Source organism: Cervus elaphus, chromosome 25 (assembly GCF_910594005.1).
Source record: "Cervus elaphus chromosome 25, mCerEla1.1, whole genome shotgun sequence".
Lineage (NCBI taxonomy): Eukaryota > Metazoa > Chordata > Mammalia > Artiodactyla > Cervidae > Cervus > Cervus elaphus.
In genome coordinates, this window is record NC_057839.1 from 13,504,899 (window position 1) to 13,520,046 (window position 15,148).

A 15,148-nucleotide genomic window follows, 5' to 3' on the forward strand; every position below is an offset into this window, starting at 1 on the left:
TGATATTCATGACTTGACCCCACAGCAGAAGTTCCCCCATGGACCTTCACTGTAATTGAGCATGTGCGTTTGGTCTGGAGAAGGTCAGTAAGGTCCCCAGAAAGGATACAATATCATTTCACCTTTCTATACCTCAGGCAGAGGTGAAGTTGAGAGGAACCCCTGCTTTCTTTGCACATGACAAAGTGGAACTCCTAACAACCAGTAGCTAAAGAGAGAATACTATGAACCGATGGCAGATTCTCCATGCTTAGGAATTATAAAGAGGAATTTCCTTACTTTGTCTTCCAAGGAGAGTGTGACAAATACCCTCTATCCAGGGGAATTCTCCGCTGGCCCAGTGGCTAAGACCACGTGCTCCCAATGCAGAGGGCCTGGTCAGGGACCTAGGTCCCACATGCCTCAACTGAAGAACTCCTGTGCTACCGCTAAAGATACTGCATGCCGCAACGAAGACCCAAGACCCCACAGTCAAATACATATACATTTTTTAAAAGACCGCTATCCACACTCCTAGTTCTCTCTCAATCTTCCATAGTAACAGAAACTTCAATTTTCAGCTGGGCACATTGCTACCTGGAAGAAAAAAAATTGAACGTCCCAGCTCCTCTGATATGTAGGTATGGACACCTGACTACTGAGCTGGTTCAATAGCGAGGGACACAGTCATGCGACAGTTTCCAGAGGGGTGGGGGTAGAGAGTAAAGTGTACCAACGCCTGATAATTACCCCGACAGGATCCTTCTATTTGTTGTTAGCCCAGACCTTAAGTTTTCAAAATTGGGGCTTTACTACCTAAAGGAGGTGTGGAGAACCAGGAGAGGATTTATGATACAGAAAGGAAAAAGCATATGTGAGGAATAATGAGAAGAAGCAGGGATTGTTGAGCCTAGTTAAACACAAGCCCAGGATCATGAAGGGCATGTGGGGTTTCCGTGGGCACAAGGCAAGAGCGTGGGGCAAACTGCTGACTCACCTGTGTAGAAAAGACCTGCTTTGACCAGAGCTGCTGCTCCCACTGGGGACGACGGGCTCCAGTACTTGAAAGACTGCAGTCGGAGTTCTTCATTACCAAAGACGCTGCCATTGCAGCAGACTTGAATAAAAGGCATATGGTGAGACTAGCAAGCTGTGATATTGCTACCATCAGTGTTTGCATTATCCTTTTGTGTTTAAAGATAGAACAGTATGTTTGAGTTTGTTTCAATGCAATTGAAGGAGGGGGTTAGAAAAGGAGAAACAAAACCAGACTGACTACGTGTTAAATTGTTGAAACAGAATGGTGGATACATGGTGGGGATTTGCTATGGTCTTATTTCTGTATACATTCATTTTTTTTTTTTTCATTCATTTTTTTATAGTAAAATATTTTCAAATTATCTCTTCATTGTAGAGCATCAGAATAAAGCAAGAGGAAGCCTGAGGAGCTTCTCTTCCTCCCCAAGTTAGTATCAAAACTTGAGAAAGGCAAATCTTGCTTGAAGCGCCCTAAAAAGGAGGCAGATTTATTTCTTGCCCTTTGGGTGTCAGCTCTATGGAGGTGGTCTCCATTAGACTTTCCATATTGGTCCTACAGTTTGGTTCCTGTCTTCTGCACTCCTTGAGGATTTGAAAACCAACTTATGTGTATTAAATATGGTAGCAAAAGTAGATACTGCAAAATTCCTTAAGATGAAAGCTTGTTTCAGTATCACATTTAATCCCAGGATTCCGGCTTTCTCTTCATTTTTAATTGGAATATGACTTAATGTACTGGGAAAACCTCAGTCTTTTCCTCCAGTGTGTCTCTTTTACTATCACACTATTGTCACACTCACAATACTTCTGATACTTTTCCCACTGAGCAATTCTCTGCACCACCAGCGGGGTGTCCTACAATTTACTCTGACACTATATACTTAGTAGTACCAGATCCTACAGATTAAAGACTCAATCCCATAAGACTGCTCCCACTCCACTTCATTCGACAGAGTGGCTCACGGAACCCAGGGAAACACTTATATTTGTTTAGCAAAGGACATGATCAAGGGTACAGATGAGCTGGGGGCTTACTAGGTGGTGCTACTAGTAAAGAACCCGCCTGTCAATGCAGGAGACATAAAAGATGCAGGTTCAATCCCTGGGTCGGGAATATCCCCTAGAAGAGGGCATGGCACACTACTCCAGTATTCTTGCCTGAAGAACCTCATGGACAGAGGAGCCTGGTGGGCTACAGCCCATAGCGTGGCAAAGAGTCAGAGATGACTGAAGCGACTTGGCACGCACACGCACAGATGAACTGGCTCACAGACTGAGATCTGGGAGCTTCCTTCCCCACAGAGTTGGGATGTGCCACATTTACAGTGTGGTTGTGTTCACACACCCAAGGGCTCCTGGATCCACAAACTATTGGGATTTTAATGGAGGTTCCTCACATAGGCATGATCAATCATTAACTCAATTTATATCCCCTCTTCCCGCTATGAAGAAAAGGGAGTCGGGCCAAAAATTCCAAGCTTCTAATCATAACTTGTTCTTTCCAGTGAGCAACCCCAAACCAAGAGCCCACCCAGAGTCACCACATCAGAAACCAAAAGCGCTCTTAGTGCTCATATCACTTAGGGGTTTGCAAGGGTTTTAGGAGCCCTGTATCAGGCACAGTGTCAAAGATCAAATGTTAGAACAAGAGATGCTTCTCATGATCTTATCACTTAGGAAATTACATGGGTTTTAGAAGCTCTGTGAAAAAGTTGGCTTAAAACTCAACATTCAGAAAACTAAGATCATGGCATTCGGTCCCATCACTTGATGGCAAATAGATGGGGAAACAGTGAGAGACCTTATTTTGGGGGGCTCCAAAAGCACTGCAGATGGGGACTGCAGCCATGAAATTAAAAGACGCTTGCTCCTTAGAAGAAAAGTCATGACCAACCTAGACAGCATATTAAAAAGCAGAGACATTACTTTGCCAACAAAGGTCTGTCTAGTCAAAGCCATGACTTTTCCGGGAGTCATGTATGGATGTAAGATTTGGACTATAAGGAAAGCTGAGCGCTGAAGAATTGATGCTTTTGAACTGTGGTGTTGGAGAAGAGTCTTGAGAGCCCCTTGGATGGCAAGGAGATCCAACTAGTCCATCCTAAAGGAAATCAGTCCTGAATATTCACTGGAAGGACTGATGCTGAAGCTGAAACTCCAATACTTTGGCCACCTGATGCAAAAAATTGACTCACTGGAAAAGACCCTGATACTGGGAAAGATTGAAGGCGGGAGAAGGGGAAGACAGAGGATGAGATGGTTGGATGGCATCACCAACTCAATGGACATGAGTTTGAGTAAACTCCAGAAGTTGGTGATGGACAGGGAAGCCTGGCGTGCTGCAGTCCATGGAGTCGCAAAGAGTCGGACACGACTGAGCGACTGAACTGAACTGAACTGAGGAGCTCTGTGCCAGGAATTGGGGGCAGAGATCAACATTTATTTTCTATTACTTCACATTTAATTTCTTAATAGACACTGATCCATTTAAGAATGTTTTCAAAACCATTTTATCCAGAAACCTTAATTGTTTTAAGGGAAATTCAATTAAGGACCCAGCCCTGATATATTTCCCTATGTTCATTTATGTTAAAAAATTAAGTCACCCCAGGAGACCAAAAAACTCTAATGAAATGGTTTTTTAAAAAATTACCATGGCACCACAAAATGAGGAGGAAAATGGAAAGGCTAGGGGAAAAAAGCAAAATAAACAAGCAAAGCTTTTCTGAATATGTCTGAGCCTTTACCTGATGCCACAGATAAATCTCTCTTGACCCAGGAATTCAGAAAATGTTCTCCCTGAAGAAAATGAAAACTCAAGCTATTATATAAACTACTGTACATAAAATAAATAAGCCACAAGTATCTAACATACACATCCAATAATCTATACTGAATATATCCAATAAAAATTCTATATATATTGGATACATTCACTATATGAAGTGAAGTGAAGTCGCTCAGTTGTGTCTGACTCGTTACGACCCCCATGGACTGTAGCCCACCAGGCTCCTCAGTCCATGGGATTTTCCAGGCAAGAATACTGGAGTGGGCTGCCTTTTCCTTCTCCAGGGGATCTCCCTGACTCAGGGATCGAACCTGGGTCTACTGCATTGCAGACAGACGCTTCACCATCTGAGCCACATGGGAATTCCCATTCACTATATATATCTATATATTACATATAGAGGTATGATATAACTATATATCAGGGGACATATCCAATATTCTACAGTGACTATAAATGTAGTATAACTTTTAAAAATTGTGAATCACTGTGTTGTATAATATTTTAGTTTGAGGCATACATCAACTATACCTCAATTTAAAATATTCAAGTTACTGATTTGAAATATACTATTATCTATGAGGAAAAATTAAAAGAACTCCCTCCTCCACCCCCTGCCTGTAAATTAAGAGTTTCACTGAATTGAATGGTAGAGCTGTTAGAGAATTATTCCTCTAATTATTATTTCTATTAATATTACCATTTTTTACAGTGTTATGGGAAAAGAAAACCTGTGGATGTTTATACTCAACAAGAAGCCTTTTCTGGGTCAGTTTTTCCAGAGATCCAACTCAAAAGCTAAGTTACAATAAGGTATCACAGAGGTCCTTTGCCTAATGAGGAAGGTATGAGATATAGGAAGGAAACTGGATTCAGAGGGAAGGTTCAGTGTTGAGTAACTGATTCTTCTCTGAAAACTGCACCCAGATTTCTCTCTGAAGAAACACTTCTGCCCCTGCAGGGTTCTCATCTGAGTCATGTGAGCCAATAAATCCAGCCCTCCGTGCTTTTTTTCTTTTTTGGCATAGCCTGTGTAAGATGGGTTTTCCCAACACCTGCCACTAGGGAAGTCATACCGATAGAGCATAGAGTGACCATCTCTGAAGCTTACTGTGGGTAGCGTCCTGTGGTCTGAATGTCTCATGAGGACGCTCAGAGTGGGGCGCCCTAGGGAAGCCGGAGGAGCTGACCTCAGTCCAAGAGGAGAGAACTACCAGGAAGGCAGACCATTCTAAGGACTCTAGTTGACCAAAAGAACATATTTTTCTTCCCCCTGCCCAATGAGAGGTAGGGAATGGAATAAAGTAAGAAGAAAGAAGGAGAGGCCATGACAAAAGAGGGATGTACTTGCGTCATTCTAATTAATTTATAAAATTTTTTTTATAAATTACTATGATGCCAAATAGATAACTAATGAGGACCTACTGTAGAGCTCAGGGAACTCTACTCAATGTTCCATGGTGCCCTAAATGGGAAGGAAATACAAAAAAGAGGGGATATATGTACAGCGCTTCCCACGTGGTACTAGCGGTAAAGAACCCACCTGCCAGTGCAGGAGATATTAGAGACGTGGGCTCGATCCCTGGCTTGGGAAGATCCCCTGGAGAAGGAAATGGCAACCCATTCCAGTATTCTTGCCTGGAGAATCCCATGAACAGAGTAGTCTGATGGGCTACAGTCCATGGGGTCGCAAAGAGTTGTACACGCCTAAGCAACTTCGCTCCCAGCATATGTACACATTTGGCTGACTCACTTTGCTGCACAGCAGAAATTAACACAACACTGTAAAGCAAGTACCCTCCAATAAAAATTAACTAAAAAGAATAATAAATTACCGTGACGTCAACAAATCCCTTGTAGCTTTGAATATACTGGGTAATTTCCTCTAAGGATTTCTTACTTTGAAGAAATTCACATCTATAATTAACAAACAAACACAATTAAAGTTTACCCTGACACTGTGATAGAGATATCCTGTATCTTTATAACTGCAGTGACACAAAATACATTCGTTAAAACTTATTGCATTGTGTACTTTAAATTGCTCAATTCTTTTTTACTTTGATAAACTGTCAAAAAAGTTACCCCCAAACTTATGACAGTTATCTTTATTATCATATAATTACTATTTCCATTAATGATAACATGTGTAATAATGCAAAACTAAATCTTCAGATTATCTTTCATCCTGAAACAAAACATAATACAATCAAAGAGATGGATTTATAACAATATTTAGATTGGAGGTGTTTTTGTTAAGTTAAACTACAGTGACGAACTAGTTCCTAGGCTTACATGAAAAATTACTGGCAGTAAAGCTAATAAACGATAATAAATTTCATCTATTGAAAAACATATATACTACTCCTTAGAAATATACAATGGAAATTAATCGATAGAATTTTTTAAAAAGGGCATATTGAATACACTTAAAAAACACATTTCTTTCCACAAAACAGAAGCAATTTTAAGTTAACTTTTTAAAAATCTCTCTCTTACAAATTTAAGCTTCCTTTCTAGTGACGTTAGAGTAACAAGAGGGCTGAGAGTCAAGAGACTAGAGTGTTAGTTCCACTTTTGCCACTCATGGGGAGGAGATAAACCTTTTTATTCTTTCTGTCACACCACCTCCCCTGCCCAAAGCAGTCAATCTCGACGCTGTTCTCTTGAAAAGACGTGAGAAAGTGAACTTCATTAGAAGAGTCATACATTGCTCTGGGGCCACCGCCCTGGGCCGCTAAGTCCCCAGGTTTTACATGTACAGATCCTTCCAAGGAGGGCTCCACGTCCCCACACAACTCAGATCTATACACAACCCAAATCTGCACTGAATCCACATAGCACATGAGGGATGGGGCCTCCCCACATGCTTACAGTGGGTTGAGAAGGAGCTCAATACATAGTACTTCTTTTAAAAACACAATAAAAATCATTTTATTTATTTACAATGATTTAGTACACTGAGTGGGCTTTCCCGGTGGCTCAGACGGTAAAGAATCTGCCTGCGATGTGGGAGACCTGGGTTCGATCCCTGGGTTGGGAAGCTCCTCCGGAGAAGGGAATGGCAACCCACTCCAGTATTCTGGCCTGGGAAATCCCATGGACAATGGAGCCTGGCAGGCTACAGTTGATAGGGTCGAAAAGAGTCGGGCAGGACTGAGAGATAACACACACGCAGTGCACTGAGTACTACATTTGCAGGGACATACTCAGACACTGTGTTCACAGTTTGTAAAAGCAGCAACAAAGCAAAAAGTGATGCCTGGGGACTTCCTGATGGTCCAGTGGTTAAGAATCCACCTTGCAATGCAGGAGATGCAGGTTCCGTCCCTGGTCGGGGAACCAAGATCTCATATGCTGCAGAGCAACAAAGCCCAAGCACCTCAACTACTGAGCACCAAAACGAGAGAGTCCATGGGCAAAGGAAAGACCTCGAATGATGTGGCAAAGATAACATGTGCCGCAACTAAGATCCGAAGCAGCCAATAAATAAATATCTATTTTTAAAATGATGCCCAAACAGTTAAGGTTAGGGAACAATCTACAAGAAATTGGAGGAGTCTTATTGGTTCTAATTCCAGCTCTCAAATACACTGGCTAACCATATACTCGTGACGACAAACAGATGAAAGGTGAAGTGGTCATATAATACATGGTAGTTTTTACAAGGCATTTACTCCATCTACTTCGTTTATAATCCTTACAACAACCAACCAGCTATGCACTATCATTTGTCTTGACACAGGAGATGCGGAGGTTCAGTAACACCGCTAGGGTCTGGGTGTCGGAAGCAGCGCCGGGCACCTCCGAGCCTCTGCGCTCGCCCTCCCCTTGGCGGCAGCAGACCTGAGTTCCCTCCCGACCTGGGCTGAGCCCGGGGCTCACACCTTGCCCCTGCGCTCCGACTTTCCCTAGGTTGTGCATCAGGGGAGGTGTGTGAGGGCCGCCTGACACAGCATGTGCGGCTCTGGCCGGTGCCAGGCCATCGCCTGCGGGTCTGTGTGAGCGGTGCTGCTGGGTGCGTCCAGTGTAGAGCCCAGGGACACGAAACACTGTGGCCCTAAGCATAAGTGAGGCACTGGCTGAGGCCAGAGCTGAGACAGGTGCCCAAGAGCCAGGCTTGACGGTCACTCGGTACACACCCAGGCGGTGCACTGCCAGCACTAAGTGTGACCGGCTGGGTGTCTGTTTTTGGTCAACGGACCAGAATGACACTCAAAGTATTTAACTATCTGGGGGAGCTCCCTGGTGGTCCAGTGGTTAAGACTCTCTATTTTCACCGCAGAGGATGCGGGTTTGATCCCTGATTGGGGAACTAAGATCCCAGAAGCTGTGAAGCATGGCCAAAAAGTAATCAATATTTAACCATCTGGCTTCATGCATCCCTATAACTGTTTCATCTGCTTGTCAGGAAGAGCTCCCCTTCCTTCCTCTTTCCTCTCCATCTCTTTCTCCCCCAATCCCTCCTCTTCTCTGTTCTCTTCCTCCCTCCCACCCTCTCACTTTCTTTACAACCTTAAAAGAAATACATTTGTTTCCCAGAATTTAAACAAGATAGAGGTGAACAAAGTAAAATGTGAAAATCCCTCTCCACCTCATCTCTTGACAAACCCAAACCTTAATATACTGATTGTTTGATTTGTATATTTTAACTTTTTCCTCCATATATTTCAAACAAGTCCATACACCACGCATTCATATTGCTTTTCTCCTTACTGAACAGATCAGACGTCCTTCCATTTTTGTGAGCATGGCTGTCGGTGTGAAAGATGACATGTAACCCTAAACAACAGCCCAGGTTTTTTGTGGTTGACCTAAGATCTAACCAGCAACTTCTTTGCATGTGGTAGGTAAATGACAAGTATGTTAAATAAAATGAGCCAAAGCCCACTGCAGATCCAATTATTGGATTACAGGAAATATAGGAAGTAGATAAACATGTTAAATGACACCAGAAAAACATTCAGCCAAACCCAGGGCAGGAAGTTTTACAGGACAGACTACACGGCTCCTTTCATGAGAAAGTGACAAGAAAAAGTCAGGGAGGAGGAAATCTGTAAACTAAAAATCTTGAGACATCAACCAAATGTAATGTATGGACCCTCTTTGCATCCTAATTCAAATCAATAAAGAGAGTCAACAGTAAAGAGAGAGGGGATGTGGACATTTGAACACTGCCTCAGATATTTGATGTGATTGAGGAATTACTGCTAATCCTCTTTAGGAGGCAGAATCATACTATCATTATGTTTTTTAAAAATATTCTTGCATTTTAGAGGTATATGCTAAAATATCAACAAGTGACATTATATAATATCTGAGATTTGCTTTAAAATAATCTAGTTATTTTTATTTCTAGGGAAAGGTATGTGAGAAGTGAATGAAATATGATTTGGCCATGTGTTGATAAGTGGTCTCTATACTTGCATACGAAATTTTCCAGAATGAAAGTTTTAAAAATTTTAAAAGAATGAATTCATATTTGGTAGATACAATCATGTAGAAAATACTAGTAAATGTAACATTAGAAATAATTTTAAAAACATGTCATTTTTTAAGCAGAGAACTCAAGACCACTGTAATAATCAAAACTTACTGAGTTTCTGAAATACAGTATTTACATTTGATATATATTCAGCAGTACATGAAACCATTTGTAATGAGGTTTTAAACATTGTTTTATACAATTTTACATCATCCCAATACAAATTATCCATATTTATTAAGGCAGATTCTGAAACTTCTACTTGGCAAATCATATCTTAGTATTTTGGATAATAAAACAATATTAAGAAACTATTTCAAAATTATATAATTAAAAAACTTCACAGTGTCATCAGGGCTTTCTTGCTTGAATAAATTCTGGAGCATTCTTATTTAGGAAGGAGAAAGGTCAAAACTGAAGGTTCTGCTCTGGGAAGGTGATGCTTTAGTTTTGCTTTGTCTTAAAAAAAAATTACAAGCAAAAAATATTTATCTACTTACTTAGGGAACCACTTGGCATGTTCCTTCCAGGGATCATCATCGTCTTCCCAATTTCCTAAACATCCACCACAGGAAAAGCACTGAACAATGTCACGTTTACCTACATATGAAGCAAGACACTTAGATTGCCTGGCAACAGCACCATGGGATCGTCCAGAAGGGGGGTCTCTGCAAGCTGACTGCCCTGGGCCTGGATTAGACGTGCTCCATCACATCTGCTCATTCACACTCTCATCTGGTTGAATCCCCATCCACAGTCCCATTGCCCTCAGTGACCATTTTTGAAGCCTGAACCTCACCTCTCAGCAGTGGCCATACCTCACACACAGAACTCCAAGCTGTTGAACTCAACATGCCCACCAAAGCAGTGGGAAAGCAGAGGAACCCTGTACTCACGAAGTAAAGCACAGAAGACCTAAGCCGTAGCTTTGCTATGAAACTTCTGTGGAAACTTGGGCATATTTTTTTCTACTTTTGAGGTGTATGTTCGACAAGTATATTTTTCTTTTTTGACAACTGTTTTTAGGGGAATTACAAAAGGATCAGCTTTCAAAACTAAGAAGAAAACCAACTTGCGGTTTAGGCATTTTGAAATATAAATGGTACACAAACTGGTAGGCAAATTAAAGTCAAACTACAGACTCCAACTGTTGTGAACATGACAGAAAGATGTCATTTCTCTGCATTTTCTCTGCTTCAGTCTCTTGGTCAATTAGGACATTAACTGTAATATCTTGAAGAAATAAGTGATAAGTGCACTGTGACATCTGGGGAATCCTATGCTAGAAATCTTTTAAATTTTCTTCTTTACATCCAACTTGGGTAACAGTATCAATATGAATTTCTTCAAGCTTCTGCTATTAATTAACAATAATAGTAACAATTAACATATCATATATCCAACATATGAAAGTGTTGGTTGCTCAGTCATGTCCAGGTCTTTTCGACCCCATGGACTGTAGCTCCCCAGGCTCCTCTGTCCATGGGATTCTCCAGGCAAGAATATGGAGTGGGTTGCCATTTCCTTCTCCAGGGGATCTCTCTGACCCAGGGTGGAATCTGGGTCTCCCGCGCTGCAGGCAGACTCTTTACCGCTGAACCACCAGGGAAGCATGTATTGTTGTCAAGCACTGTGCAGTGTACCCAAGATGGAATTTAAACATTTTGTTTCTTTTTTTAAATTTTATTTTATATTGGAGTACAGTCGCTCCCCTGGTGGCTCAGATGGTAAAGAATCCGCCTGCAATGCAGGAGACCTGGGTTTGATCCCTGGGTTGAGAAGAGCCCCTGGAGGAGGGTATGGCAGCCCACTCCAGTGTTCTTGCCTGGAGAATCCCAAGGACAGAGGAGCCTGGCGGGCTACAGTCCACGGGGTCACAGAGAGTCAGACACGCCTGAGCGACTCAGCACAGCACAACGTCGATTAGCAGTGTTGTGCCAGTTTTTCAAGTGGACAGCAAAGGGACTCAGCCACACATAGGCACGTATTCATTCTCCTCCAAACCCCCCTCCCATCCAGGCTGTCACAGAACATTGAGCAGAGTTCCCTGTACTATACGGTAGGTCTCTGCTGGCTATTCTTAGGCACATTTCTTAAACTCTTTGGGCCTCAGTGACATTGGCTGAGAAATGTGGGAAAAGGACAAGTTTGTTGGATTAGTGTAAGTGCTTAATCCGTGCCTGGTGGGGGTGGTGGGCCTAGCATCAAGTAGGTACTCAGTAAATGATAGCTGTATATATTAATAAGGATTCTCACTCAGATCTGTCATGACACGTATGGCGTGGCTAGGACGACTCAAACAATGGACAATTTACTTCAGCATTCTTGCCTGGAGAATTCCATGGACAGAGGAGACTGGTGGGCCCCTGTCCACAGGGTCACAAAGAGGTGGACATGACTAAGTGAGCACACACACACAGTTTTCTGAAATGCAACTTGACCTATATGTTATAATTAAACTTAAGGTCAAACACACACACCAACACCCTCCAATACTGCAGCAATTAAAAGAACAACCATTTAAGAGCAGTAAAATGAGGATGGGTAAGAAGGAGAGGAGGGTCAGGCTGACCTCACAGTTTATTTTCAGGGCCTTAGAAAACCAGTCAAGTATTATCTAACGTCCAAAATTTTAGAAAAAGTCACTTTCTTATTTTGCATATATTTTTGGTAAACTGGCATGTTGTATTAAAGCTAAAGTAAAATTACTGAAGTTGAATCTTGAGGAAATAGATGTACCTAGTATAGCATGTTGACCAAGTGAGGAAAGATTTACAAAATACTGCAACTGAGCAAAATATTACAACTGAACCTAAACTTAATTCCAGTGAAATATTTTAGAAAATGATTTCAAATTACCTGTAAAGACAAAGCCAGCAGCTGAGAGCTCCCTTGGAGCCATCCCTTGGGCATAAAATGGCCAGTTCTTGAAGGATTCAAGTCTGGCCTTCTCTTCTTGGTACCTTGCTTTGTCGTCCCTGCTCAACGTGTTCTCTGGATTCTGAACTCTTACATCATACTTGGCAATGTTGCCAACATCTTTACCCAGAAGGAACTCACAGTCTGGATGGAACTTCCTGTGGTGTCCCATGGGGGGACTCTGGAGGCTAGTACCAAAGAGGATTAAGCTACAGCAGAAGCACTGCACGCTAGATTTTATGCCAGTGAGATAAAACCCAGCCTCTGCCATCTCCTGGGGCGTCCACGAGCTGAAGGTGTCATACGTCACAAAAGTCTTTAACCTTTTTGCTTCACTACGCATTTGTGAATTAAAGCCTTTTTGCATTTTTTCTCTGTCTTTGTGCTCTTGTTCTTCTATCTCCTTTACGTATTGAAGGGCATTTACACCTAGAAAAGCAGACATCTCTGGGAGCAAAGCATAATCAAACTGAGAAATCCTCTCCTCAGGGGCTTTCTCCTGGGTGGCCATTTTCTGAAAAGGGAAAAAAGAGGTTCATGAACATCCTCACTTGGTTTACTAGTCCTGAGATTTGTTTAAACCCTTTTTCTTTTTTTTTTTGCTGGCTATACCATATTTTTTAATTGGAGGATGATTGCTTTACAATGTTGTGTTAGCTTCTGATGTACAACAACAGAGTGTAGTCCACCAGCCTCCTCTGTCCATGGGATTCTCCAGGCAAGAATACTGGAGTGGATTGCCATTTCCTTCTCCAGGGGATCTTCCTGACCCAGGGATCGAACCTGGGTCTCCTGCATTGCAGGCAGATTCTTTACCATCTAAGCCACCAGGGAAGCCCATACAACAATGTGAATATACCCCTCCCTCTAGAGCTTCCCTTCCACGCTCCCCGCCCATCCCATCCCTCTAGGTCATTACAGGGCACCCAGCTGAGCTCCCGCACACTACGGCAGCTTCTCAATAGCTACCTGCTTTACACATATATGTCATATATGTGTATACATGTCAATGCTGCTCTCAGTTCGTCCCACCCTCTCCTTCCCCTGCTGTGTTTCAACCCTTTACTCTTGTTTTTTCTTCTGAATTACATTGCTCTTCTGCTTATAATTTACTCTAATTCAGAGAAAATATGCTAGTAGGTCTGTAATAGCAGACCTTTATCCTGCCTTCAATAGTAAGGTCACCTATGGAGTCCAAGTAGTTGGAGGCTCCCTTATCATAGCATCACTTAAGATAAAAGGATAGATTAGGGGAAATCTGTATCATCATATAACAAGTTCAAAGACACATGCTTGCATTCTCAACATTTCAGGAATCAACAAAGTATTTTGTTTAATGCCTGCAGGTGGAGTTGGATAGTTCCACATGACCAACTTTGCTGTGTGCCCCGCCTTAATCAGGCTCAGCTGATTTGGAATTTGCCCATCTACCCACATTTCTGCAGAAGTTGCAGCTCACTGAAGACCTTGTTTAAGCCCAGGCACGCCCTTCATCTGGCAGTACTCAGTGTAAAGAACTCCTTTGGCTCAAGGATGTTACGTCCACTTCAGCACCAGTTCCTCAGGAAGCCCTCACCAGTCCACAAGGTTACTGGGCTTTTTGACTGAAGAGCGTCTTCATTTTAGTTTCTGTCTTCATGCGCTCTCCCCGTAGAATTCCTTTAGCGGTTAGCAGGTAAGGGTCATGTTCTGGCCAAAAGAAGTATCTGCTCAACTCTCCCTTTGGTTTCAAGTTCCTTCCCTTTACAGAAGAAACCAGCCAAAGCCTGGTGGACTTGGCAGCCTAGGGCTCTTCCTTAGTACTTTCATTTTTGCCAAAGCAGCCCAGACCATGAAAAGGGGGAGAAGGTTACCTGACACTGGGCTGGCTGTTGAGGCCTGCCTCGTTTTCCTCACTGTTTTTGACTGAATTCTCCTCTCTCTGAATTTCTGTTTTAACCTATTTAAATGCTTCCGCTGGCTCTACCACCTTTAAATTCCATTGCTGGCGGTGGCAGGGAGGAGAGGGGATAGATTAAGAATTTGGGATTAACGGATACATGCTGTGCTGTGTTGTGTTTAGTCACTCAGTCGTGTCTGACTCTTTGTGACCCCATGGACAGCAGGCCACCAGGTTCCTCTGTCCATGGGATTCTCCAGGCAAGAATACTGGAGTGGGTTGCCATGCCACCCTCCAGGGGATCTTCCTGACCCAGGGATCAAACCCAGGTCTCCAGCATTGCAGATTAATTCTTTACTGTCTTGAGCCACCAGGAAAGCCCAAGAATACAGGAGTGGGTAACCTATCCCTTCGCCAGGGGATCTTTCCAACCCAGGAATGGAACCAAGGTCTTATGCATTGCAGGCAGATTCTTTACCTGCTGAGCTATTAGGAAGGCCCATAAATCAACTATACTTCAATTTTTAAAAATAGCAAAAAAAATCTATTGGTATGTTTTCCCCCCATGAATAATTATAGTTCTAGAGTGAATTGAAATCAGGATGCCTTCATCACCCAACCTGGCATCAGTGGTTCTAGGTAGTTCTCCCACTTTTTTTTCTCCTAAACAAAGCCTGAGCCAGCATTTAAATAATCAAGTCAAAGACTGTTCCCATAATCCCATTCACAGTGCCAACTTCAGCAAGTACACAGGGTCAGATAACAGAAAACACTCACAAGCCTCTACATAGTACACTTACTTCAGACTTTAATAAAGTTAAAAGATATGATACAAAAATAAAAACAAAAGACAGGCAAACGTCAGCGTGGTCTCAGACTCCAGGCCCAGCTTCTAGGAGCCTTTCTCCGTTTTACAGTCCGTGCTTCATTTTAGGTAATGAACCACCTAGACACGTGCTAGGTACCTTTGCCTCAGGGAAACCACTCTCTCACCTAAGGAGGGATAGTCTATGCTGCTTCGGTTACGCAGCCCAAAGTAGGACACCTGACTTGTCTCAAA

General features: G+C 42.6%; 1 protein-coding gene across 3 annotated transcripts in view; it reads right to left on the reverse strand.

Annotated features, from left to right (window-relative positions):
- Positions 1–15,148, reverse strand: part of LOC122683574 (NLR family apoptosis inhibitory protein) — a 43,802-nt gene that overhangs the window by 23,444 nt on the left and 5,210 nt on the right. For 2 of the 3 annotated variants that reach the window (XM_043887263.1, XM_043887261.1), the window contains exons 2-6: positions 12,150–12,723; positions 9,791–9,890; positions 5,641–5,722; positions 3,765–3,816; positions 977–1,096 (exon numbers count right to left, since the gene is read on the reverse strand). In XM_043887263.1, coding sequence (XP_043743198.1) covers positions 977–1,096; positions 3,765–3,816; positions 5,641–5,722; positions 9,791–9,890; positions 12,150–12,720 — 925 coding nt within the window. In that variant the 5' untranslated portion in view covers positions 12,721–12,723. Of the gene's footprint in view, positions 1–976; positions 1,097–3,764; positions 3,817–5,640; positions 5,723–9,790; positions 9,891–12,149; positions 12,724–13,644; positions 13,663–15,148 lie in introns of those variants that run through there. The other variant, XM_043887262.1, reaches the window with a different exon arrangement.